The sequence below is a fragment of the Clinocottus analis genome, unplaced genomic scaffold (genome assembly GCF_023055335.1).
Source record: "Clinocottus analis isolate CAN_PGR_092001 unplaced genomic scaffold, fCliAna1.0.p SCAF_13, whole genome shotgun sequence".
In the NCBI taxonomy this organism is placed as follows: Eukaryota; Metazoa; Chordata; class Actinopteri; order Perciformes; family Cottidae; genus Clinocottus; species Clinocottus analis.
Genome location: NW_027175854.1, coordinates 1,175,010 through 1,202,685, shown reverse-complemented (window position 1 = coordinate 1,202,685; position 27,676 = coordinate 1,175,010). Strand labels below are relative to the sequence as shown.

The 27,676-nt window shown below is 43.1% G+C and overlaps 1 protein-coding gene across 4 annotated transcripts; it reads left to right on the top strand.

Annotated features, from left to right (window-relative positions):
• Window positions 1-27,676, top strand: LOC137783680 (nucleus accumbens-associated protein 2). 4 transcript variants are annotated; one of them, XM_068573889.1, is made up of 7 exons: window positions 1-152; window positions 17,171-17,352; window positions 17,449-18,264; window positions 19,852-20,028; window positions 21,312-21,417; window positions 21,659-21,756; window positions 21,857-27,676. In XM_068573889.1, the coding sequence occupies exons 2-7, from the start codon at window positions 17,241-17,243 to the stop codon at window positions 22,387-22,389; spliced, it is 1,842 nt and encodes a 613-aa protein (XP_068429990.1). In that variant the 5' UTR covers window positions 1-152; window positions 17,171-17,240; the 3' UTR covers window positions 22,390-27,676. The 4 variants fall into 4 exon arrangements, with proteins under 4 accessions (XP_068429990.1, XP_068429992.1, XP_068429988.1 ...); XM_068573891.1 differs by lacking the exon at window positions 1-152 and adding an exon at window positions 15,222-15,907; XM_068573887.1 differs by lacking the exon at window positions 1-152 and adding an exon at window positions 15,222-15,939.

The window sequence follows — 27,676 nt, the reverse complement described above, 5'->3', positions numbered from 1 at the left end:
AGCCAGCGGACGAGGGGAAACCGGGCCCTGCTGCTGCTGCTGGGTTGTTTTTTCACACACACCCCGCAAACTTTATAGGTTATCCGAAGAGAAAGCCTGCCACATCTGCGCCAGCTGACAGCCGCAGTTTATGGAATAGCGACATATCTCGGGTAAATATATCCCCTTCTGTCTTGGCTTGATGTTTACAATGCCTGGTTTGTGTGACGCATAGTTTTTTTTTTTTTTTGTACCATGCATTATTCCCTCGCTGCTCCTTCTTTAGAGGCACAATAGGCAGCAGCATACCCCGACAATCCGCTGACATTACAGCATGGGAGGTGATTTTTAGATTACAACCAACCAGCTAAACTATATCCGACTCTTAAACTTTCATGAAGTCATATCGCGAAATGTTAAGGTTTTACCCGGAGGGTAATATGTGTACCACACGCTACTAAGAGTGATTTAATCCGATTTAAAGGACTAATTTTAGTTGCTCTCTTCCCATCCACACATTGTTGTCGTCTAAATTATAATGCCGGGCGGTACTTTTAAACTCTCAACCACAGGAAATAGTGTTGTCATTAGTTGCAACTGTATGAGGAGAGAAGGTGGCACGATGTTATAGGTCTTGCGTCACGATGAAGCCCAAATAACAAACAAAAAAACTCACGTATCTCCGCCCATAAGGATCCATTGTGGTGCTGTATGTTGCATGGTTGCGTCAAGGAATGGGCCTACTTTACAAAAATCAATTGAAGTTGCTGCTGTTGTCCGGGTCAGTATTGCATAAGTGTAGCAGTGAGTAGCCCCATATGATCCAATGCAGCTGGCATTTATTTTCCACGCATTAAATTGTCAGCACTGCCAGTTCAATGTGTTTCTTTTTAAATTGTGGTTTAGTCTTTAAAAGTACAAGAGACAAAAAAAAGAAACAAAGACATGATGCAGGCTTTCAAATATTTGTGACTGTGAGGATTGTGAACCAAAAATGGATCGATACATTTTTTTAATCTATAATTATGCTTTCTGAGTGATTGGAATATTAAGATTACATTTTCATAATTACAAAACTAGTGTAGTTTATATACTTTACTGTTGCCTGCTGTAGTGTCAGCTGTGGCCCGGTTTACCTCACCTGAACCCTGCAGCAGTCATATGAGTATACATGCAATACCCCCCCCCCCCACCCCTCCTTTCTCCTGCATACGTGTGTGTGTGTGTGTGTGTGTGTGTGTGTGTGTGTATCTGTGGCTAGCCGGCATGTAACTTGTGGCAATTTTCTTCATTTCCTGTCCCTTTCCTTCCCTTTCACTTACGCTCTTTCTCTTTTGTGCCACTCTTATTCTTATTCTCCGGTGCGTCTTCTTTTATTCTCAAAAGGACTGAAATAAAAAGAATTTAAAAAAAAAACATTTCCATGTTAGTTTATGGTCAAAATCTTAATCTCTGTTGTGTGGTTTTAAATACAGACCGAGTGTGTCACTTACAGTATACATGCAGCATCCTGGTCCCGGACAGGTGTCGCACAGGTTGGCTATTAAAACGACAGCTTGGCTTATGGAGTCATATGAATCATTTAGGTAGTGTGAAGTGTCTAGCGTTCCTCAACATTTTACAGTTTTGAGTCCCACTTCAGAGTGTTTGAGCGTTTTAGTGCCCATCTGTTTCTCCCCAGTAGAAATATCATGGGGGGATAACAAGATGTATTCTACTTCCCTTTTGAATAACTAACACAGTATGAATCCATAGGTGTCCTCGGCAGACCCGAGGAAACAAAGGTAGCTTTTACAAGGTAGTTTATGACATCTCCTGCCCCCCAATACGGGGAAGTCAAATTGGTGTAATGGAAGTTTTTACTGCCAAGTTTTTTTGTTTTTTTTTTATCTTCCGTGTTTAACACAACATACATGGAAAATGTGGGACTTTTTTTTCTCTTTCTCTCTAAACGGAGGCCTTCCAACGCCACTCGGCTTTGACTTGGACGTCTGCCAAAGGGCTGTGATGGCTCTCAACAGCTGTATTTGTCTGTGTGTGTGCGTGTGTGTGCGTGTTTGCATGTGTTCGGTGGGTGTGTTAGCGCATGGTCGGTGAGTGCGTTAGAGCATGTGTGTGTGTGTGTGTGCTCTGGCTGTGTCCCGGGATGCCCTTCCTCCATAGGCCTCACATTATACAGCATTCCACAAGGGGGCCCGGGGCTGTGTGCAAGTGGGGAGTGTCAAGGAGAGAGAGAACGACAACACAGTTTCAAATATAACTGATGCAGATACTGACAGAGAAGGTGTGTGTGTGGGTGTGTGTGTGTGTGGGTGTGGGGGGAACGTACAAAGACCGTGAGGGACTTGCCTCATCTCTTGTTACATCCCTGAATGAACCAGAGTTGAGGTTGTCTCAACACATGAAAAGCACATTCAGGTTATACAAGCTATGGTATCTTAATGTCTTAGAACACAGATATTTGAGGACAACAAAAGCACGCTTAGAATATTTAAAACCCAGAGTTTTTTGTTCCCGGTGCTGCTTTATTTGCTCTGTGATTGCGCCCGCCTGGTGCACTTTTATCTGCACTCTATATGCGTGTATACTCGTGTGGGGAGTGTGTTTATGTGTGTTTGATTTTCCTTTCCTGAGAAAGTAATGAGTCATTGCTGATGGTATGCAATACAGGGCACCAGTCATACATCATGTTCTTGTATCCACACTGTAGCACAGAACTACTGCTGCTGGTGTGTTCAGGCATGTTGGTTGCTGTTATTGGAACTGATATTCCAACAGATTAGGTTACCTGTGATGGAGCGTCTTTCTACTGAATTGGATGTCAAAAGAAACATACGATAGTTTGGTCCTCTAGCTTCTTAATGTGGTTATGGGCTCTGTTACTAGTAAAGCCTGGTATGTCCATACATCTGAGACTAGCCACGCAAAAAGGTTTGAAAGATAGAAACAGAAGAAGGTACATGTTATATTGAAACGATTACAAAACAGAAGAACCAACACTGTGTGGGTTTAAATGTGCAAGATCTGGGATCGGGAGCATTTCGATTGCATCTGGAAGGCAATTTTGAGAACATGTTGACGTCTTATCTCACGCTGCTAACAGCTCTTAAAAGTGCAAACTATGGCGAAAGTGCTGACGGAGCTCACAGTGTTTACCTGAGGTGGGACAGGAGGGGGGGGGTTACCCTTCCATGACGCCGGCAGCTTTAACCAGCGCACTTCGAACAATACACACAGTGACTTAGTTCTTTATTCAAGTGTTAGTACTCTGAATGTTACGTACATCTCTTTTGTAAAGCGGTATAAATCCTCATCTCCTGAAATGCAGATTTATCGTAAACAAAGTTGGAGACCTCCGTGACCTTGCCTTGTCCACATAATTTCTTATCAAAGCCCAAATTAAATTGCATCAAATCAGATTGACTGCTTTTATAGGTGAATCTGGCTGCACTGCTGACAAAAATAGATTAAGTTAGATAAATAAAATTAAGTCCAAATGACTCGTGTTCCCCGGTCTGTCTTCTCGCTGATATAACTACCCAGTAGACGAGGTTTCCCACCTTAATTAATAGTAAAAGGAAAAAAAAGACTTAATCAATAAAGTTGCCGACATAAGATTTGCGTTTGTCCTGCGTGACGCTATTAGTTTGCAACCGAACAACCTGTTCATGATCTAAAAGCTGATTGCCAGAGAAGTTTTGGGCTGTTCCTCAAATACGCCGCTCATTCAAATGAATAAGTAGTGTAGCAGACTCCTGGAATTCACTACTACCTTTTTCTTAGTCCCTCTTACTTTCCCAGTCTTTCACACAGATTTAAGGCTAAGATAAAAACACAACAGCAATCTGTGTTTTCTTTATTCATGCATCCTTAAAATACATTTCCTATCCCCCAGTGGTTTGCAGTCGATACAGAGATAATAATAATATCACTACTTCTTTTGTTACTGTGCATGGATACACATGCACAGTCCCTTTTTCATGTACATGCAGAAACGTGGGAAAAAATCACGAGGGAGCAAGTGTGAGAAAGAGAAGATCAGCAAACGCCATTGGAAACCTTAAAGTGTAACTCATTTGGGCTACTTTGGCTTGCTGCGTCCTTTTCAGGAAGCCTTCCAAGAATTGAGACAATGAACAGTAAACATGGCATGTTCCTCAGAACAATTCCACATTAGATCTCACAGATCACGTGTCTCTCCTTTTCTCAGAATCAACTGCCCCCACACACACACACACACGCACACACACACGCACACACTACATTGCTTATAACTGCAGCAACTAAATCTCATGTTCCATGTGTATACTGTACTTACACTTGACAAGAAGGAGCTCTCACAAACTGCCAATGTGCAGACTCTCTCTCGCTCTCTCTTTCTCTCTCTCTCTTTTTTTCGCTCTCGCTCTCTCACTCTGTCTCAGAGATTTCTGGTAAGTGACATGTTTGGCCGTTGGCATAATGCCTAGCAAGATCACATGGCATGAATGTCGTGCCTGTGTTGAGTGTGTGTGCGTATGTGTGTGCGTGCATTTGTGCTTGAGTAGAAAAAAAAAAGAAAAGAAAGGGAGCATGTGCACATTTGATTGTTCCAAGTATTTTCAGCATGAATAGGAGCACGTAGCCGCAGTGAAGAATTATGTACTGAGAAGTATGATGAGGACGTGTTTCTGATGGTCATGAGATTTCATTCCCCAATTGGATGGAAAATTAGATTTAATACTTCATAGTCAAAGCTATTTTGCTTGATTTTTATGGTATTTTTGGCATCATCACATAAAACATTCATGAAGGTTATGGAGCCATACAACGAGCAGATTGCACTATGCATTAAGGGCGCTTCTGAAAAGCCAGTATAACCTGCATATCATTTCCAAATCTGGGAACTCTGGTTGAACTCCTTTTTGTGTATTTAGTTTACAGTACGTCAAGGCTCAACCATAAGGTCATGTGCACTCACTTAAATACCTCGAGAGACTGTGTTAGCTTGAATCTACTTATTTTTTAAACCCCCTATGTCTTTGCAAGGGCTTCATCGTAACAGAGGAGATCTTCTCAGTTTTAGCGAGGGGACATTAGACGTACTGTGAAAGTCAAACCTATAATTCGGGGGATGACGCACGCAGACATGCACAAACACACAAATTCACAAACGCATAAATAAAACCCACAGAATCATTCAGATACACACACTTGTGCAGAAGTAGAGAGAGCATTTATCCTTGCAGCCCACCTCAATTTTCCATGCTCTTTCGCTGGTGTGCTGTACATAATTAAATTGCTGCAAACTTCAAGTCTCTCTAGACTTGTGCCAGTCGACTAAGCTCGCTAATTAGTGCGTACGGTAGTACGCGAGGAAAGCAAATAGGCTGACCCCTTCTCTGTGGCGGTGACCTGTCCTGTATGTGCTCTTCATGTCCTTACCAGCCTGGCAGAATGTGGGCAGGAGCCAATGGAAAAAGACAGGAATCTGAGGCGGGTAGTTTTCACTACACAACCCCCCACCCCTGCACCCCCTACACACGCACACACACATAACACCCCACCCCTCCTCCCATTTCCACAGCTAACATGCGTTTGCAATTACTGTAGAATCACAGCGTTACTTACCTGATGCTTGCAGTTGTTCCCTGTCGAAAGGGAAAGATACTCTGACTTGAAATTTTGCCCTGAAATGTATTGTTTGGTAACGTACTGAAAGATAGAAAAGTCCCTTGTTGTGTGGTTGTTCTGAAGGCGACAATTAATGTAATCATCCACGGATGTGCTGTGTACCAGCTCCCTAAAGCTCACTATTTAACACGTCCGTTTATTTCATCCGCACAAAAAACAAGATACAACATGGTTATTAGGGAGTTTTAGAGGTGCTGGATATATATATATATATATATATATATATATATATATATATATATATATATATATATATATATTATAGGAATGAGCAAGGCTAGCTATTACTGCTTGTTTCTAGTCTTTGTGCTAAGCTAGGTTAGCCAGCTGGCATCGGTAGCTCAGTCAAGATGTATGCATTTAAAATGTTCATTAAAACATTTGTATCTCCATAAAAAAAAAACGTACAGGCCATATTGTCAGTCCATCAACAAATCAAAGTCCCGACCTTTTTAAAGGAAGAAAATAGCCGTCCTGTTTCATGTCTCCATGATGTTGTGGCCCTTTAAGGAAGACTATTATAGCTCTGGTACTTTTGTACAGGATCACGCAACAGCCAACACTTTACACCACGTATGCGTGTGTGTGTGTGTGTGTGTGTGTGCGTGCGTGTGTGTGTGTGTGTGTGTGTGTGTGTCTGTTCCTTGTGTGGAACTATCACATGATTAAGCAATGACAGTTTGCTCATCCTCAATTGACCCACATATAACTATGTACATATAACCTTTTGTTTAAAAAAAAAATCTCTTTTTATGTTGTCAATGTTTTCTTAATTCTGACTTTAGAAGGAGATAAGCCAGCTCTGTTTGCAGGTCAGCTGGGGCCCTCTTTACTGCTGCCTATGAGGTTAACCAAGGTGGCAGGTTATTTGATCACATGTATGCTAGCTTAGTCTGGTGCTGACGGGGAGACTCTTGGGTCACAGTAAAGGGTGTTTGTGTGTGAGCCTGGGCATGCAAGAGGGTGGGGGGTTATGCACTCAAAATAAATGTGAATGTATTGCTTTGCACTTGAACAAACAAGGCTTTTATTTTACACTATAACACTAGACGGCATTATATTATTATTATGGGAAATGTCCCATGTTGTCGACCCTGATAATCATATCAAACAGCGTTTCGTTCCCCCACTCCGTTCTTTTTCTCTTTTTGCGTGCAAGATGATGAATTAAAGCATTCTGTCTGCTCTAATTGAACAAAATGTACATGGCTCAGTCGACGTGGGCGCTGCTCTCTCTGTATATGTCTTTGTGTGGGTGTGTGTTTGTGTATGCCTGACTGTAGACAGTGGGGCACTGATGCTGAAAGATGTGTCCTCATTTATTCGCTGCACTGGGCTCCTCTGGCGGTCATGTTGGGCTGCTCTGATGTCACGCATGTGTCACTGCAGTACATTCAGCACAGTGATCAAAATGGCATGTCCATAGTCTCCATATCCCCCCCTCTTTCTGCTCCTCCATCACTCTCTTCCTGTCACTCGCTCTTATACTCGCTGTGTATTTCAACCGGAAACTTTTTAACATAAAAATGAGTTTTTCATTCAGATGGACGTCCCACGAGGGGGGACTGAAGCAGCGTCTTTGCTGAGGAGGACTCAAACGCTGCTTTCACACTTAAAGGTGCCACTATCCCTTTCCTCTCACCTGGCCTTGCCCCTGTTTGGTTGACTCTCTTGCAGCAGCTGCGATCCACCATTTTTAATTCTTGGATGAACATCCACTGGCATCATGTGTCACATTCTTTCAACACGTGGATGCATAAAGACCTTATCGTTTAAATGCCTTTGCAGCCGGTAAAAACCTCTAAACCTTTTATTTTTCTTAGCGTGAATCAAAAAGGGAAGAACTTGCAAAGCCCCTCAGTCTCATGGATAGAGCTGTGCCTCAGGAACTACAAGATTAGGACTTTGGTACCAGTCCTTATGTTAAATGTTTGCTATATTTTACTGTGTAGCAAGTTAGTTATTATTTCCCAGGCACTCTCCAAAATGTGCACGTTACAGTGCAGTCATGTTCACGTTAATTACATTTTGGTAGTTCAGAGGGCTTGGATTGACGAGGCTGTGAAATTGCTCCAACTATTTTGCTCAGATTTTTAAAAAAATATATGTAATTTTAGCCGAAACACTCTTGACTGTTTTGAAACCACATTTCAAACCATTTTTAATTTGTTTCTGTTATCAGCTTGAAACTCCCCCAGCAACACTTAAGCTCTTTGAGATTCAAACCCCGGGAACTCCCCACCCGCCAGAACCTTTGAAGTTCCTTGGATGAGTCTAAAACGGCAAATCCAACACGCTTCAGCTTCTAGATCGAATTTGACCTGGATGACTAAGAATCTTTGTAGACAAGAATCACAATGCTGACATGAAGACAAACAGAAATTCCGACCACATTTGAAGACCAAGTGTGAAGTCGAAGAGAGGAGTGGAAAAACAACGTTATGGTAAATCTGAAAACCTAATAATAGGAAAATAATCATTCCGAGCAGAGCTTTTGACGACTAGTAGCCTGGAACCAAGTTTTTAATAGTAGCTCCCGCTTTTTGTTTTTAATGTTTTTCACACGCAAGCGTACAAGCATGCAGAGATGAGGGCAACGTAAACAATTTAAGATTTGAAATGATAACATTTTTAAATTATTATAAGGATACACACAATGTGTTATGGCAGTAAACATTTTGATTATAGTTTGAACTGGTAGTGAATCTATTCAACATATTTATATTAAAAATACAGACGGTTTGTACAATGAAATATTTCCTCACCCACTCTATTCACTTCTTTTCCGTCTGGTATGTGCATGTGCAGGATCACCACTGACGTGCTTTCATTTCATACTGATTCGCCCCATTTCCCATTTTTCACTGTCTCGTTCACCATGAAAATCAAATCACGTTGAGGGGGGGGAAAAATACATACAGAGTGTCACCATTGATGCACATGCACTCGCAAACAGGCGGGCCTCCTGTGAAATGTAACCTAATTGTAGTCCTTGTGTGACAGCCAGTGACACTCGGCAGGCCACTCCCGGCCCTTGTCCCCAGATGAAGGTCACGTTAAGGAGGATATCAATGGGGGTTTTAGGGCCCTGTTCTTTTTTCGAAACAAAGTGCAAGCAACTGCACAAATCTGCCGTGTTTTTAGCATCCTCGAGTATCGGATGTCTTGTGGCCGGGAGCGCGAGCGCAGCAGTGACACCCCTTGCTTTTGTAATTGTACTTGCAAGAATAAATTATCAAGGAGCTGTAAAAGGCAGGCGTCGACTCCAGCCAATCGGCTGCGTCTTACACCTGTCTACTTTCTGCCAAGGCACGATCGCAGAAATGAGGGGCGTGCGTTTCGAGACGCAACAAAAAGCGTCTCAGGAGAGTAGACCGGTGTCTTTGTCAAAGTGGGAGTTCAACACCTCGACTGTGACACCGAGGGCAAAGGCTGTTATCTGTTCACATGCACCGTGAAAAAGTTTTACAGTTTTTATATGCATTCACACTGTTCCCGCCAGTCGGTACACCTAGCTCTAAGCCTCGTAATAAACCCTCACTTTACGAAGGTAAGATAAGATAAAAACTGCACCACCTTCCCTTTTTTTTTTTTTTTTTTACAGAGCAATTATTTTTCATGCAGTCCCCAACTTTACAATGAAACTGTAATTTGATATGCCATGCATATCAAAATTGAGACCAATATCAGTTTATTTTTAAGTAATGTCACCACCAAATGGGCAAATCTGGCTGAGCGCATCGAAGCTGATACTTTGCTGGCAGAGGATAAGTGCACACCAGCATGAAATCTGCACCCCTAGGCTCATGGAAAATGTACAGTTGTGTGTTACTCTTTGGACACCCGGCAGTCACATGGCAGCTCGGAGCCGATGTCAATGTAAAGGATTTATCAGTATGAAACTGCCCCCCTCAAAAAAATCACATGGCAGTCATGGTGCAGCATACTGTATCATTGTGTTCACGCACAAATGCTGCTGCTTAACGTCCACACATTTGTCTTGTTGTACTCTCTCTTCCATCCTTTTTGTGCTGTTTTCGTAGCTTCCTTTTTTTTTCAAAGTTGAAAGTCGGGGGAGTTTTCGGTCTTGTGTCAGTGTTTGTTCAAAATATCTCAGTCTTGCGTGAGTCCTGAGCCCGAGTTTCCCTGCTGCTCTAACGTCACACTTATGTGTTGCTATAAACTGGAACGACCTGCCAGCCCCTCTGTGGTTCTGCAATACGAGTATCACTGTAGAAAAAAAAAAAATCCAACTGCCTTTTGTCCTTTTTAACACTTTACACCGTTGTTCCCAGCTCATCCTGCGTATCTATCTTTTTTTTCCGCTGTCATAAAGCAGGATTTTGTTTCCCAGAAAATAGCAGTCTGGAAAGACTCTTTGTAACTGACGTTTTGGCGTCAATAATGTGGAGGTGGAATGTCTTTTGATTAGAACAAAGTGTCAGTTTGTTGATATCACTGTCAGAATTACACCATATACCAAACTATGTTTGAATGGGCAAAAAAAACAATTCGGCCAACGAGGACTATTTATCTGAATAGTATTGTATTTCTTTTTATCTTTAGCATATTGTATTTTTTGTCATCTTGGCTCCCGCTGTATCATTCCTCATCCACAACTCTTTTTGAGCATGACGTACCTTTCCCTATCACTCCGACTGATTTCCCCGTTGCTCTCTAGCTCTCTTCTTCCTGTGACTGTGACTGTGCTTTGTCAACTTCTATCTTGTTCTTTTCTATTTGCATCTTAACACACACTCCCTCTCTCTCTCTGTGCTCACTCCTTTTGTTCGTCTATCTCTTCTATTCCACCACTCCTTCTCGCTTCTCTCAATTTATTCTCCCCCTAATGCACCTTTCAATTTTTCTCCCTCCTCTATCTCTTCAGCTCTCAACTGTTTGCCCGAAAGCCATTTTGTGTGTGTGTGTGTGTGTGTGTGTGTGTGTGTGTCAAAATCCCAATGACCTAGTCGCTGGAGTTTGGTGTCACATAGTAGCCGCTGCTACTGTTTGTTTGTTTGTTTGTTTGTTTACCTCCCACAGCCACTTGGAGTTCATTAGCAATGCCTTTGCCTCAGGAGGATAATCGACACACAAGCGCACAGACACACACACACACAGACGTGCTCTTCCTCTGTTTTTCCCACTATCTCTTCTTCCCTCACACACATCCCCACAACTACAATCGACACAGTCGATTAGCCGCCGTCACAGCGCTTCCTGTCATAACTTTGTGTTTTGGGTGAAGTCTCCAGCCGCCGATATGTCAGAGTTTAAGGTGCAAGAAGAGGTCGGTAATTTGCTGCAGTGTCGTCTTCCTCCTTGAAGCTGCTGCATTTTTACATAGAGTATGTATGGCTGTACGTGTTCATGTGCGTGCTTTCCCCTTTTGTCTCTGCACTGGAAAATGAATGGATGTTGTTAGTCATTTTATTCAAATGACGAGTCGGCCTTTAACAGATTGATTTGAGGAGAAATAAACAGTGACCACTTATTACAGTAGCAATAAGTATTAATATATCTACATAATAACTCTAAATGACCTTGTGGAATTGATTTTGTCCACTGCTAGCAAACAATCTGTGCTAACTTGCTAGCCTATGCTAACTTGCTAGCATGCAGTTTGCTAGTTGCACATACATCAGATTTAAAATAGGCATGGGGCACGTGGGGAATGTTCAATCGACTTTCGCTCAGTCTTTTGGTGTATAACAACTCTCTTTAACTGCTAAATGTTCCACTTTGTTCTCCAGTTCAGAACATTCTGGTTTCAGGGGGTTTGTGTTGCAGGCTGGACAAAAAGAACAATGCGCTTAATGAAGCTATAACGTGTCGTAAAAATGAGGGCAACGGCAGAGTTGTGCGATGTTTCTTTTTGGGTTGGTCACTTGGAGCGACCCCCTTTTTACATTACACATAGTCATTTGTTTATTGTTATTGTGAAAATACTGATTTATGTATGAGTGAATAACCAGAAATCACACAAATCCATCTATTTACGGTCCAGTGCAGAACACTGTATGTGATCACACCGTTTCCAGCACAATAAATCCATTCTCAGGTACTGATGCATTGAAACAAATTGTGACACAATATTACTCTCCAGTTTTGAGGTCAAATCATCTCGCCGTATTTCATTCTCGACTTTATATTCACGTCAGCGTTTTTACATGGCCACAGACAGCATTGTGACATTAGTTCTACTTGAAATTCTGCCTTTTTTCTCTCTCCTACTCAGACCACAAGTTAGATTATTGGTGCATATTAAGTGAATACAAGTGGAAAGATACCAGACAATATTCAGCCCACAACAAATCATTTCATAGTTGTCTGTTTGTTACATAACTGCATGAATCATAGGGAGTTTTTTTTTCTTCTTTTTTTTATTTATTTTTTTAAAAGAGAAGATGATTTTGATCCTGACTGTGCAGACGACGTCAACCAGCAGGGTCTATACACAGAGAATGATGTTGCATTAAAAGCAGTGATAAGCATCCTCTCTTTCTCTCTCTCTCTCTCTCTCTCTCTCTCTCTCTCTCTCTCTCTCTCTCTCTCTCTCTCTCTCTCTCTCTCTCTCTCTCTCTCTCTCTCTCTCTCTCTCTCTCGCTCTCGCTCGACATCCCATAATGATACTCAGACAGACTCAGGCAGACACCCGCTCGGTCCCGATTGGTAGAACTGTTGCCAGGGAGCGTTGCCGTCTCAACGTGGATAGAATCTGTTGTCTGGTACACTTTAGACATGAGAACAACTGCAGGATCTGAATATTTATAACGAGGGGACTGTTCATATTGAGATTGTATAGAGGCAACATACGCACGAGAGGAAGGAGCTGTTCCTATCCAGCTCACTTCAAAAATGGCTCCCAATTTCCTTTTTTATTTGTGTATTGCCGTACTGTTATGAAATATCAATTAGCGCGATCGCTCTCTGTGTTTGTCCTCTGGATGCATGTTCAGCTTAGTTATGTTTTTATTATGTGCATCTTGAATAAAAGTTACCGTGACGCCATTAACTTCAAGATTCAACTTACTCAAACTGTTCTATGAAGTGATGTAAGAGCAAATGCATTAATCGTAGCTGTGTATGACTTTTATAGTCTTATGTTTTGAACAATACTCTTGTGTTACGTGGTGTAGCTATAGTACAACTAGTAATTAAATCTGTGTGCATGTATGTGTGTGTGTGCCATCTGGCGAATCGTTTCATTTCTTGATATTATTCAAATATGCCTGGACCTGCTGCTACAGCTAATAACACTGTGCGTAGGTATGAATCCTTGATTAAAATGGATGTAACACATTCCAACAAAGCAATCAGAGCAACATTCAGATCTCATATCTCAAATGACGAACGACGTTGGCGTACACACACACACACACACACACACACACACACACGCCTAACAGAGTCTCTGTAGTGCTAAAAGTCACCGCCGCATACATAACATTGATTATAAAAACACGCCCGGGTATACGCGATAAACTTTGACGTGAAAATGCAAACACAGAAGGAAGCGAGGGCGCGGGCAGCAGAGAGGCACGCACACATGTAATCACTCGTTGACGGAGTTCATGCCTTTTAGATTTTTTTTTTTTTCATCATGGATGTGCAAAGTCTATATTTAATGCAGGCAGGAGCAGACTGCAATGTGTGTGTGTGTGTGTGTGTGTGTGTGCTTTTATGGGCTTATCACTGTGTGTGTGTGTGGCAGTGCTCCTAATACACATGCATGTTTGATGCCTTCACATGAGCATGCGGCATGTCTGTGTGGCTACATGTGTGCAGTGTGCCACACTGTCTGCCTGACTCAACATATACTCCGTTCACTCTCCTTTGCTCTCTTTCTCTCCCCCTCCCTCTTCCTCTTTTCCCTCACTGCTCCCCCTCCTCCTCCTCCTCCTCACCCCCCCCTCCCTCTCTTTCTGCCCGGCTGGCACGTACATGCATGTCTGTAGACTCTGTACTGTGCTCGCTGCCGTGGCACGCGCCAACCTCACTGCAATGCAGCCCTGTGTGCATTAATTGGCAGAGAGACAGCGGGTATGTGGTGTGCAGGGCGGGAAGGAGAGAAGGAGAAAAGGGAGCGAGGAGAGAAGCGAGAGGCGACGTAAGGACACAATGGTCACAATAACTGATTGATGGGCCGATGGACAAGCTGTCTGGCAGGTTCACAGAGGGACAGACGGACAGAACGTGCATTGCTGAGTGTGCACAGAGAGATTACCTGACTGTGTTGCCGTGTGTTTAGGAGAAGGGGGGATGTGTACACGTCTGTTTCCATTAGTGTGTTTGCAGAATTGTGTCTCCTGCGTTTTTTCGACTGTGCTTTATTGTGTGTGCTCACTCATGTGTGGCTATATGTGCCATGCAGATATCACACTGCCGGGGTAAAGCTCTCTAAACCAAAGTCTGACTCACTGCATTCAACGCTTTGTGATATCCTCCCTTTCACATTTCCGCTGTGACTGAGGAGCAAAAGTTTAGCACAACTTTCTCCACTCGAGGTTTCTTTGGCAAAAAATAAAATAATAAAAATGAAGCCCAGTGTGTCTTTCTGGGGACACGCTCGGTTATAAAATAAAAAATGCTCCGCATCAGCTTTTTATATATTTCTTTAACAGATTGCGTGTCGCGAGGTGAAAGGATGAAATGAGATTTTGAAACGTTGGCTGTCTTCATGTCTCTTCCAACGAAATGCAGTGCAGAGGTCAGAGCGGGTTTCTTTTTGTTCCTGCATGCAAGAATCACACAACATTCATGTGTGTACGCACACATACAGTATTGCACAAATGCACTTACTCATCTGTCACAGCAATTTGCATTCTTATCCTCCCACACACGTCTTTCTGGAACGCATCCTTTCTGTTAGCTGTTGTCTTTTATCTTTCCTTTCCCTGTCACGGGCTGCGACATCTGGCTCCTGTCCTCTCTCGTCCACATCAAGCTACGTTTAGGGATGCCTTCCACGCGCCGGTCAACACAAAACACACAAGTGTCACCTTAATAAGCTGAGCCAGCAAAGTGGAGGCGTGAATTAATCATTTAAATTACCGATTCATGTAGAAGAAATACAAAATAGTCTTGCGTGAAGCCAGAACTCCGTTGTGTGTTTGTGTGTGTGTGTGTGTGTGTAGGTGTTTGGCAGAGAGTTCCTGGCATGATTCAGAGAAAATACACTTGCTCAAAAGTAAAGCCTTTTTTTTTTGTTTTTTTTTCCAAACTATTGTCCTCCAAAAATTGTAAGACAATGGGAAAATACCTTGAAATGACAGCTTGTGTGTTTGATGAACCTCTCTTGATGAGAGCATGTGTTCCAGCTTCCAGTTCAGTGAAGCTTTGTTTCAATGTGACGCATTCTTCTCCAGACTTGCGTCAAACAGGGATTTCAAAAGTTTCACGATTCTACGTTTTTAATTCATTAATTAATCAACGGCGGCCATGACCTCTGTCAGCTTTTTCTCATTTCCCTTTTTGTCTTAGTCATCCACTCCCCTTTTTCTGTTGGACCATATAGGCATCTGTGTCCAGGGGCAAGTGGCAGAAGTTGCTTCAACCTAATTGTCTTTCTCTACTCGTACTGTCCTCAAATGACTTTCTCTCTGTCTCAACTCCCCTCCCTCCCTCCCTCCTTCTCTCTCTCGCTCTGCCCAGCCTCTGTCTGTAACTGTAGCCTGTGTTTTTCTCTCCCTCCCACTCCCTGCGACGTATAGATACTGCATTGATCAGACACACGCGCGCAGACACATGCACACACACTCACACAGTGAGCCTCCCACTCCTTTCATCATTGATTCGCTCTGCTCTGCTCTCCTTCTCTCTCCCCATTCTCTCTCTCTTTCTCTCTCTCTCCTTTCTCTCTCTCTCTCTCTCTCTCTCTACACAGCGGCACTTGTTGAATTCAACCCTTGGAGAATAGAGGGGAGAGAAACAGAGAGAGAGAGAGATAATGACAGGGAAGCAGAGGGAGGCTTTGAGACGGCGCTAGGACAGACAGTGAGCAAAGAGAATGAGGCTTTGGAGGATACAGTGATAGAGGAAAGGCCGAGGGGAGACAGACACGGGGAAAAAGTCAGTCAGACAAGCAGGGAGGAAAATCATCTTCAAGACAGTGGGAATGACACTTTAAGTGAAAGAGAGAGAGTCGACCAGACGGGAGTACATCACAGGGCTCGCCTTCCATCTCCTAAACTACTCCTCTCCTGTCCTGGTCCCGACCGCTGCCGGTGCGCCGAGCGAGTGCCGCGGCTCCATGGTGCGTTTCACCCAGAAGACTGGCTCACACAGGTCAGGACTGTCTGGGATCACAGAGAGCGCTTTTCTCTGCATTTGTGCATGTGTGAGAGAGTGTCGTGCGCTGGTTTCCCCAGGTGAGCGCTTGCGTGCCAGAGTACACAGTAATTTCCCTATGCAGCCTGTAGTGTGTGTGTGTGGTGTGTTATGTGTGTTTAGGCGTGAACACTTTTATGTAAGTAAGCCAGAGTGCATGTCTGTCTGTATGGACTGCATGAGGTGGGAGAGAGAGACTGTGTGTGTGTGTGTGTGTGTGTTTGAGTGTGTGTGTGAGAGAGGCGGTGACATTTTTTTTTTTCAGTTTGTATTCCTGGAAACTGTTCTGCAGCATTGCTTAATAATGAAACCAGTGCGTATATGTTTGTGTGTGTGTGTGTGTGCGTGTTTGTGTGTGAGGAGGGGGGTTGGGGGGTGGACAGGAGGGGGGGTTGGCGGGGAGAAAAAAAACACAACAATGACACAACGTTCAGGGATGGAAAGATGGTGCAAAACATGCCCAGAGTGTTTCTTTTTTTTTTTTTACTGAGAAGGATGAAATCAAAGCGAGTGGGGGAAATTGTGTGTATGGCGAGAGTTGTGCTGTTGGGTTTCCCAGACAGAGTTTAGAAGGAGGATAAATGCTGACAACGGTGTAGAGAGTCAGCAAAATCAAGAAGCAGCTCCAAACTCTGACATGGAAAAACTGGTTGTATTCCGTGTGGTTTCCTCCCGCAGAAAAGTTGTTGTGACGGCTGATCTGCAGGTCAGCAAAGTGCAAAGAGCAGCGAGACATGGAAGGAGCTGAAGGGTTTTTGGGGGGAATTTAAGTCCAAAGTTAAAACAACGTAGCCTCAAGGCATTTCACAATGTCCTCATGTACAGTAGGCACGGCATTGTGTGTTTTTTTTTCCTCCTTTTTCTTTGTGGACTGCCTTGACTCCTCCTTTCTCTCTCCTGCCTCTACTGTCTCACCCACTATCGCCGCATATTCATCTCTCTTTCACACACCTCTCACTTCTCCCTCAACTGTATTCATTTTCTCACTTCATCTCAACTCTATTTTCATTCTTGCGCTTTTTTTTTTTTTTTTACCATTTCAAGATTCTCTCAATTTTCCCTTCTCGCCTCTCTGCCTCCCTCTGGCATGTCTTTCATCTATCACGCTTTGTCTTTTCACTCCTTCCTTATCGCTGCATTTCTTTTTTGCCAACGCATTTTACGTACCTTCTTTTTTTTTTTTTTACAGATGCCTCTCTCAGTGGCGGAGTCTGCAGTAAATATCTGAAACCCCACCTTCCTCTTCCCCCGTGGCCAACATGTCCCAGCTGCTCCACGTGGAGATCCCAAACTTTGGAGCCACAGTGCTGGGCTCCCTTAATGAGCAGCGCCTGCTGGGACACTACTGCGATGTATCCATCCTGGTTAAAGGTTTGTCTGTCGAAAATCTGGCGATTTTTAGTTACAGCAACTCTGAAACGCTACTAGAATGTTGTATCTCAATTTTTTTTGTTTTTTTTCAACCAGGTCAGGCTTTCAAAGCCCACCGGGCCGTTCTGGCTGCCAGCAGCCTCTACTTTCGCGACCTCTTCAGCAGCTCCACCAAGAGCCAGTTTGAGTTGCCCTCCTCAGTCACACCTGCTTGCTTTGAGCAGATCCTCACTTTCTGCTACACAGGGAAGCTAACAATGGCAGCTAGTGAACAGCTGGTGGTCATGTACACAGCCGGCTACCTCCAAATTCAGCATATAGTTGAACGAGGCATGGACCTAATGTTCAAGGCAAACTCGCCTCACTGTGACTCGCAGACCGCAGGGTCCTTAGAGGAACCAGGATCCGAGCCCCAGAGTCCTTGTAACAACGGAAACGGGTTAGCGGTGGCCGCCCTTTTGGGAACCCCGGGCTGGTCTCCATCCCTACTCATGTCGCAACGTAAGATCAAACTAGAAGGGGGCGACCCGACGCCACTGACGTTGGCGCACAGCAAGATCTCGTCTTCGGAGTTGGGGAGTCGGCTGGCGAGGGCCAGCTCGCTGTTCTACACGACGGCCGGCGGGACCGCCATCCACGGATTGCCGTCGTACCACCTTCAAGGGGCCGGTGGAGCAGCAGCAGCAGCAGCAGCTGGAGGTGGAGGCGGTGGAGCTGGAGGAGGAGGTGGAGGAGGTGGAGGAGGAGGAGGAGGAGTTGAAAGGTCCAGTCCTGGAGCGTCCAGCCTGCCAACCACCGACAGTCCTACGTCCTACCAGAACGAGGATGAAGAGTTCGAGGAAGAGCCCTACGATGGGATCACAGAGGATTCCTACAGTCATCTCTACGGGCGTTCAGCGAACCCCTACGGGAGTGAGTATTACGTTGAACTGATGCTTTTATGAAATCTTTGTGAAGTGTTGCAGTGCTTTTTGGTGTTTTTGGTGTAGAGCACTCATCGCTGAAGCTTCACTCTTGAATATTTGTCATCATTAAAAACTTCTAAAAATACATTATGTTCTCAGTTAAAGTCAAAAGCTAATGTTACTTTGGTTTATTACGACAAAACGTCTGAATGTTTTTTTTTTTGTTGCGTTCATTTTAAACTCCAGTAATTAAAGTTAGTCATGAGAAAATGAGACCATTTCAATGTCAAGCCGGCATCAATATCCTCTCACCAATATCTATTCATGTAAGATCTGTGTAAGTGAATTACTTTCTCAGTTGCCCTTCACATTAATTTGATATCAGACATGAAAGTAAAACTCCTCGACATGACTTGCATATATATATATATATATATATATATATATATATATATATATATATATATATATATATATATATATATATATATACATACACACACACTCACAAATGTACTACATATATGTGACATTCATAAGTTTTCCCAAAAAAAACAACTGGTGCACATTCATTTTATCTCAGTTCTATTATTTAATCTTCCATAAATCATGTATCCTGAGCATCTTGAAAAAGCAGGATGTTGTGCCTCCAGTGTGTGTGTGTGGGTTCTTTCAGCATAAAGATAGCTTTATGGAGTTATGATTGTGCATCGTGACCAACAACACACTCTTTATCACAGATACAACAGCTGGTCTGTACTACATTTCGTTATAGTTTTTCACGCTGGCTCAGGTTTGCCTACACATGCAGGCGTAGACGCTACAGTACACTTACTTGTGTTTGCAGTCACACATAAAGTAACAGTGTACGCATGTGCACACACACACACACACACACACACGCGCGCGCACTCCATCATTCTTAGCATCCTGCAGCTTTGTCAAATTCTAGAGTTTCAGATATTTATGAAATCCACTCTATCTGCAATCAGAGCACCCCAGGGTGACATTGTGGGATATTTGAGAGGTGTGTGTGTGTGTGGGGGGGGGGGGGGTGTGAATGCAAATGCATTAATCCAACGTTTCTCTATGCACTAGGCGCATGTGTGGGACAATTGAGGGATTTATTTCTCCTCTTGTCTGTGTGCGTTTGTGCATGTGTACATGTGCGTGCACAGGAGGTGTGTGTGTCTGTGTGTGTGTGTGCGTGCGTGTGCATACTCTCACAAGTCATCCCAGAGGTTAGGGGGGAATCACTTTGTGAGTAGGAACCGAACACCCGGCTTTCAGAACTGTCCCCGTCCAAAACTCAAGCTGCGGATGCAGCATCATGACTTATCTTGGGATACATCTGCAATGCTCTAAAACATTTATGAAACACAACAAGCTTGTCTGAGATTACAGCAACCAGATTTGCTAATTAAATTCTGCAGCCTCTATTTAGACAGAGGGCACAGAAGGGTATGGATGCCAGTAGTGTTTTGTTGATGTAGTTTCTAGCATTCATATGGACGCATCCATATTCATCTGCTTCTGTTTGTGTTGTGCAACAAAAGCTTTCTTATCCTATAATATTCTCGCTTGCTTCCATCAGTCCAGGAAAAGCCAGAGATGGCAGCGATGCCCTTGGCCTTGGAAAGCCGCAACTGTGTGCTGATCCGCAGGGACCTGGTGGCGCTGCCCGCGAGCCTCATCAGCCAGATAGGCTACCGCTGCCACCCCAAGCTCTACACTGAAGGAGACCCCGGGGAGAAGCTGGAATTGGTAGCTGGTAGGCACGCACACACACAAAAAACACCTGTGTCTATTGACTAGCACACACATGCGGAGAGTAACTTGCATGCAGTGAGTTTGGAAAGCGTTCCTACCGCCATCCTTTAGCACTTTTAGATCATTTCTACAGGGCATGAGCGAACTAGAGGTGTTCCTAAAGAGCTTTAAAATCAAAGCTGCTTATTCACAGAAGATGTTTAACTCGGGGAGGTTCCCCACATACGAGCGACTCCTTCCCCTTTTATGCAAGAGGCCTGTATTTGACCCATATGAGATCTCTATCCATCACCGTTTACAGCGCCTCCACTCCAGCTCTAATATAAATTAGCGCTAAACCATGGAGAAAAAAAACATTTGGTAGCATATGAACCCTCGATTCTGATTGGCCGCCCATAGTAGTTTTGAGACGCATCACTGTGGTGAGGTGGAAGAGGCAGAACAAAGCTGCAGAGCTTCTCTGCAGAGATTGAGGACCGTGACAGAAGGACAACTATCTCTGCAGTGCTCATCCATCAGGCCTTTATGGTGGGGTGACTAGACAGAAGTCACTCTAGAGTTAAAAGCATATGACAGCCTGCCAGGAGTTTGCCCTTACAGAGCTCTGAGAGCATGCGGAAAAATAGATTTTATGGTATGATGAAACAAAAAACTGAACTTTTTTTTGGGTTTGACTGCCAGACATCGCTCTTGGCAGCCAGACCATTAACTTTCAAAGAGTCCAGGTACCATTCAACATGTAGATAATATAATTCATGTGAAGGAGGTTTAATCAATTCAGTATTGAATATTTTCAGACAAAGGAATATAGTCTGAATGCTGCAAGTTGTATTGAGTAATCACTCCAAAAACTTTGTGATACAAGAGGTCAAAAAAGTTCCCGCATGCTCAGATTCAATCAGATTGTGATGTAATTTAAAAACACAATGGAACATAGCAGAACATAACAGATTATTACATTCTGTAGTCTGCATGAAAGATACAGAATACAATACATGAATGTGAAAGAGCTGGTTCTCAAAAGAAAGCAGAGCCAAGTCATTTAATGGGATGCTGTTTTTATGGCCTTCGCCACAGATTCCTCTCCTGATTTCTGGTTCGAGTTTTTACAACTGAAGCTTTGTTTAACGGCGTTAAACATCTCCTTGAACATTAATTTCAAATGCAGCAGAAGAATAAATGATCAACTGTCAATCGGACAAAGCCCTAGAAACCAGAGAAGACAAATGGATGGTAATACAAGTAGTTTTCTCAGCAAATCCTCTTTCTCTCTCTCCCCACCAGGTACACAAGTGTTCATGACTCGAGGACAGCTGATGAATTGTCATCTATGTGCTGGTATCAAACACAAAGTCTTGCTTCGCCGTCTGCTAGCCACGTTCTTCGATAGGTGAGTGGAAAGACGTGCACTAACTGAGCAGAACAGTTTGCATGAGTCTTTAAGGGCTTATTGTAAGATCCAAGTTCTTTGTATGACTCCAACACTGCCGCTGTTGTCTCAAACCAACTTTCACACTCCATCTGTGGCCATGTTGTGCAATGCGGTTAGTTATGTGTGTGTTCCCATGTTTGCCTACTGTACGTGCCTGCTGCTGACTCTGCCCCCTGGTGTTGACTCTGTGTCCCTGCAGAAACACTTTAGCCAACAGCTGTGGGACGGGTATCCGCTCCTCCACGAGCGACCCCAGCAGGAAACCCCTGGACAGCAGGGTCCTCAACGCTGTCAAACGTAGGTCAACCGTCTGGATCCCCAGAATATATGTGATGGGATTGCAAAAGAGCACAAGGTGTCAACATGGAGTTTGTTTTTCTTCTTCTCTCTTTTGCAGTCTACTGTCAAAATTTCAACCCCAACTTCAAGGAGAGTGAAATGAATGTGATTGCTGCTGACATGTGCACAAATGCGAGGCGTGTCCGCAAGCGATGGTTGCCCAAGATCAAGTCGATGCTGCCCGACGGCATGGAGGTGTACCGCGCGGGGATGGGCATGGGCGCCGCTGTGGGTCTGGGCCTGGCGCTGGGTGTCAATCAACCCGGGGTGGCCCTCCCCTTCGAGCCTGACTTCAAAGCCCTAGACCAAAGGTTGTATCTGGATCGCAAGGACCCACTCAGGACTCACCCACCGCTGGCGGACGGCAGCCCCGGGTCCGGGGCAGCCGGAGCAGAGGCCGAGGGCGAAGGCGAGGGAGTCGTCCAGGAGGATCAGGAGGAGGACGAGGAGGACGCCGGGTTAGAAGGCGCCGACGGATCGCTGGGGGCGCCGACTTCGATCCCGGGAGCCGAGGCGGGCAATTGCGGCGACACGCCGCCCGACCAGGAAATGGAAAGTTTCGGACAAGGTCTGAGGGTGAACGGACAGTGAATGTCTCCTTAAGGGGGGGGGCTGCCTCTCGCGTTGTGAAATCTGTTTTAACATTGCATTTTCTTTGGCTTGCGCTCCTTACTCTTAACATCTCGTCCACCACTCTTTCTTCTCCTCCTCTGTGCTTCCTCAACGGGAATTATTCAGCACAAAGAGCTGCGCTCGTAGATCTTACTATACAGGAATTTGTCACACATGCATGCGCACCCGTGTGCTCGTGTCCACGCATACTTACCGAAATACTTACTGATAGTGGAAGTAGATCATTCATAGTAGAAGTAGACACAGGCATGGCATTAGCGCACTAAGATAATCAACTCTTCCTGCTCCACCCTTTTCTTAGCATAGTCAGTATTTACTCAGTGTTTTCGGCACCTGCAGCAATATCACAAAGGCCTGATAGCAGAACAAATGGCTGGAATGATTAATCATTTCGGTGTTATACAAAAGCAACAGTTGCTTTGCTGGCAGTTTATGGATTGTGGTATAATGGTTTATATAATTATTCTGCTTTCTTGAAAAACCACATTTCAAAATAACCCAAGTAACCTCTGAAAAAAAACAAAGCTCTTTTTTTACAAAGTAGCTTATTTGTTGTATGATAGATATTTATGAATATATATATATATACAACTGCATTACCATCATTAAAGAGAACCATTTTCCGTTTAGTTAAAACCAGTGACCGTGGATTTTGTACCTGAGCCTTCAGTCTGAGTTGATCAGCTGTTTAGGATTAAGACAAAGAAACATTTTTCTGCAAAAGCTAAAGATCTCTTGATTCATCCAACCAATAATCTATCACATGGAGTTGGGTTTTCATGCATATCTGCCCGTGACGTATTGAATTAGATTGTCAATGTGATGCCTGTGTCTGCTCCAGACCGCCCCTCCCAACCACACACACACACACACACACACACACACAGACGCATACAAATCCACACACACATGCGCACATCTCTCACCTTATGATACTTAGCCTTTAATATCTGCATTAAAGCATTAAAAACAACACTGTCCGGGAAAAAAAAAAAAAAGTAACAGTGCTTTTTAACTTTGGGGAAAAAAAAAAAATCCTTTTTGATTCCATCATTCTGTCTTGGAGATAAAGAGAGAGACGCGGACAAGAACATGCACTAAAAACCAAGCTTGCGTGCATGAATACAAACAATGGATCCAGATAATTATTGTAAACCACAGCAAAGCCACAAAACCTGCATCTCAATAAGCGAGCGGCTGCGGTCGCCTCCAGCCATTTTAAGGACTTTTTGCCATTTCTCACTGGGATCTGAACTCAGTCTGACGGGTGTTAGAACTGACCCGGGTGTGACGCGGGATCAACTGTGTGTGTCACGATACCGATTTTGGATTTTCTTTCCTCACCGCGGGGTGTGCTGTCGCCACGCGTGAAGAGATTGAATAAGAGGAGGAGGAGGAGGAGGAGGAGGAAGCGCACTACACTGAGTGGTGGAAGAGAGAAGCACTGTTTCACCTTGATGTGGTGGTGTGATCGGCACCAAGACTACGTAGTCCTGCTTCCATCCGGTTTATTTTTTTTCCTGGGTAGGGCGTTGGGAGGGGCGGGGTAAATTATTGAATAAAACTCATAAAGGCAATTTCTGCTGGCTTATTGCATTTGCACTCAAAAAGAGGTTCAATGATGGGGAAACTACGGAGTTTGGCAAAAACAATGTGACTGTACTAAAGACTGAAAATGTCCTCCACCATCACCCTGATTGTTTATTGGAGAAGATTGTGGGTTTGTAAAGAGAAAACTGGTCTTTTAAAGATGAGTTTCTATATTTCCGAAAGGGGGCGGAGTGAAGCGATGTCGAACAGGGACAAAAACCTGTATGTGTCATACTCCTTTTCTTTTTGATATCTGTTCTGCTGTCATGCTTTTCTGCCACGCATATAGGGACATAGTCCAAACAACCTTGTTTGTGTATTGATTTCAAGAGACGCACTGTTCTCTGTTTATTTTATTTGTTGTTCTTTGTTTTCTGAGTCAAAGCTCATTTAATCACAAGGTCAGACCCTCAAATTTAGTGAACCCCCAAAGTTATTGGCAAAATTCATATTACCTTTCCTCTGTAATAAAAGATTGATAGCATATGCTCACAACCAAGCATAAAATACAGAAAATCCCCCAGATATTTGATCTGTTTGTGTTATGCTGTAGTGCTATGCCACCTCAAAGGTTATTTTACGTCTTGTGTCTAATTCTTTAGGAGAAGCTTTAAGACGGCCCTGCACAAGAAACGCAGAGTTCTAGCACGAGGTATTATTATTAATAATAATAATAATAACGTTTACAGTATCTAGGTGTCTTATTTTTCTTTTGGAGGAAATGTGATCTACCATAGATGAAACAGCTGTAATGGGATGACTGGTATGATGAATGGATGTAAACAGAAGCACTGCTTTGGGGCGGGGTCCAATATGAATATGGTCAAATACTTGTTTTTAATTATTTTTTTTACATCATATAAGTTTCCCTCAATCGCATGAAGCCGGATGACGTTCAAGCTGGATGCTTTAGTGATTTTTGGTCTTCCAAGGTAGTGAGCAGCAGGGACAATTATGTGTTTAATGTTAAAATGACTGTTCACAAATCTACAGACTTCAAGATTTTACAAATACGATATTTATCTTGTTTTTAATTTATTGAGCTTCTGTTCCTAATGTTGCTCTCATAATAAAAATTAAGATATGCTGTTTATTGGAACCACTAAACGTGATTACTGGACTTTATAGGATCATTCTTACTTTGTCAACTAAGATAAGTCTTCCCAAAATGTATATAATTTTAGATGTTAACCAAATTCACAATTATTACTTTAGATCGAACAAATAGCTTGTAACCTGATCAGCCTAATGCCCCAAAAAATCTGTTAAACTGTGCAGTAAGTAAGTAACTATTTGCACCTTATGTCATGCACAATCTATTTTTTTTGTTGTTCTTGTTCTTTATTACTTTACTTTTTTTGCACGGCCACTTCTTTAACTTGGAGTTTAATTCATATTCCTCTAATTAAAACCAAGCAGGAACGAACATGTGGTGGGAAACGTTGATATACTCCACTGCTGGGACGAAGGGGTGTGGAGCAGTGCCTTAGACTGTGACTGTGTGGATGTTGTTGTGATGTGAACCTTTACGATCGCAGACGAGAGAGACAAAGTGCGCGAAGTGGTCGGATACAGACACTGACGGATGTTTTCCATTACGTAAATTGGCCTTCAAGAACCTTTGCTTGGTGCAATGTATTTAATACTGTATTCACTCATCTTCACTCTTTACGTTTGCCAGTTGAACTCATAATAACAGATTTACTGTACGTTAGCATTCAACAGCTAATCAGCAACAACCTCCTGGACTGGCATCCTCACGTTATTTACACAATTGACTGACCTTCAAAATAAATATTGAATAAATAGATCTATAGCGATCCTTTGTTCACATTTTAAGATGAGGTCTTCGAGTGACTTCGCTTTGGAGCAGTCCCATATGCATAGACATGTATTTTCAGTGATGCGTTCACGTTTCAGCTTGTTCACTTTTTTTCTGCCTTACAGCAAAATATGTCTGACTGTCCTGGCCAACAAACAATTCCAACCTTTTTTCGGAAAAACTCCTCTGCCTTCTCTTCTGCAAAGGGTCTATTTGTCTTGCGCAGGGTGAATTAAACATGAATGATGTTGCACTATAAACTGAGATATTCTCAGTGAATGTCATGGCTATAAGCCTTGGGAAGGGTGAACTGTTTGAGGTGGCTAAAAGCAAAAAATAATGTAAAAATATATGTAAGGTTGTGTATTTTACATATATATATTTGATTGAACCAGCATCTACTTCACATAAAACTCTGTAGTTAGAAATTCTTTTTTTATTTTTTTTAATTTAATGATAGAAATGTGTCTTTTGCAATATCTGCCATTCACCTAGATGTTCATTAAAAATAACAAGAAAATAGATAGAATGGGATTGTTGCTTGAAAAGAACCTGTTTTCACCTTTTATTTGCAAATAAATTGTTACTTACTTTCTAAAACCTTACATAGTGCTCCGTTCATCCCCATTACTGTACAAACTGATGGGCAGTAGTTTTTGTTCCACTGAGGGGTTCATCCTGAAAAAACCATGTATATGCAAAGAGACACTTGTATTATGAAATGCATGCCATTCAGACACTCACTCTAACCCAATGAAACCTCTGATCTTTATGCACCATGTAATTTAAGCTGAATAACTGTTGTCACTGTTAGCAAACAAAGACTGTGGAGTCTCGCAACGAGAAGGGTTGTATTTTTATCGCACACCCTGGCCTTTTATCGACTGTTGCGTCAAGTTTAATCTCTTATAATAATGACAGCAAAGTAGTGATAAAAAGTGGAATTCCTAGACTAACTACCCAGTTGAGTGTGCATTTGAACCTTCAGCAGACTCAGAAAAAATGCACTAAAAGTTTGTATGTGTACGTATGTGTCCTTGAACATAATGCCAGCACTTTAGAACTTCGAAAAACAAATGATTGGAAAGAGTGACGGAGGGTTTGGCGAACGATGAGAAAATGCAACTTTTAAAGCCATGTGTTCAGAGCACTGACAATCAGAATAGGGATGAGACCCAAAGTGCATTATGGGAGATCTGACATGACTTGCTGTGCTCTTGCTATTTGCTTTGTCTTTCTCCAGCTTGCTTTGGTCTGTGCTAGCTTATTTTCCAGAGTGGAGGGACATGATAAACTCCAGCCTTCTTGGTTATAAGTGTGTGTCTCTGCAACAAGGACTGACTGAAGTTTGACTGATACCTTGGTGCTTCGTGAACAGAGCTGTCCTATGTTGACATGGACCATATCTGTACTGCTCTGGTAAGCATGTGCTAGACTTGATCCTATAAGTCTGGGCTAATTGGTAACCTCTCAATGGAGAATATAGTCCATACGACAAAAGATCTTATCGCGCAACCCTACACTTTGATTGTGGTAATGTTCTTCACTATCAACAGGGCTTGGACCAGGCAAACTGGGATGGGACAATTTCAGTGTTGATACTGCTTTATGTTTCAAATGATTAATGTTAAAAATGTTTATGCGCCTTCTGACTCAAGCATCAATAATATATACAACAGAAATGCAAGTTGCCACGTTTGATGTTGCATAAGAATCTACCTTCCATTCCCATCATGGTATTTTCCATCACCAGTTTCAGTTATGTAGTCCAAGAGTACCTGATTTCTTTAAATGCAATACAGAAAACTCTGCTTTCTAATAAAAGTCCTTACT

Excerpts from the sequence above, each read along its gene's own strand:
- LOC137783680 (XM_068573889.1), top strand. The coding sequence starts at position 17,241 with ATGTCCCAGCTGCTCCACGTGGAGATCCCAAACTTTGGAGCCACAGTG. Across the intron at positions 18,265-19,851 it reads TTCAGCGAACCCCTACGGGA|TCCAGGAAAAGCCAGAGATG; the intron begins GTGAGTATTACG and ends TGCTTCCATCAG. Across the intron at positions 21,757-21,856 it reads GGTCCTCAACGCTGTCAAAC|TCTACTGTCAAAATTTCAAC; the intron begins GTAGGTCAACCG and ends TCTCTTTTGCAG.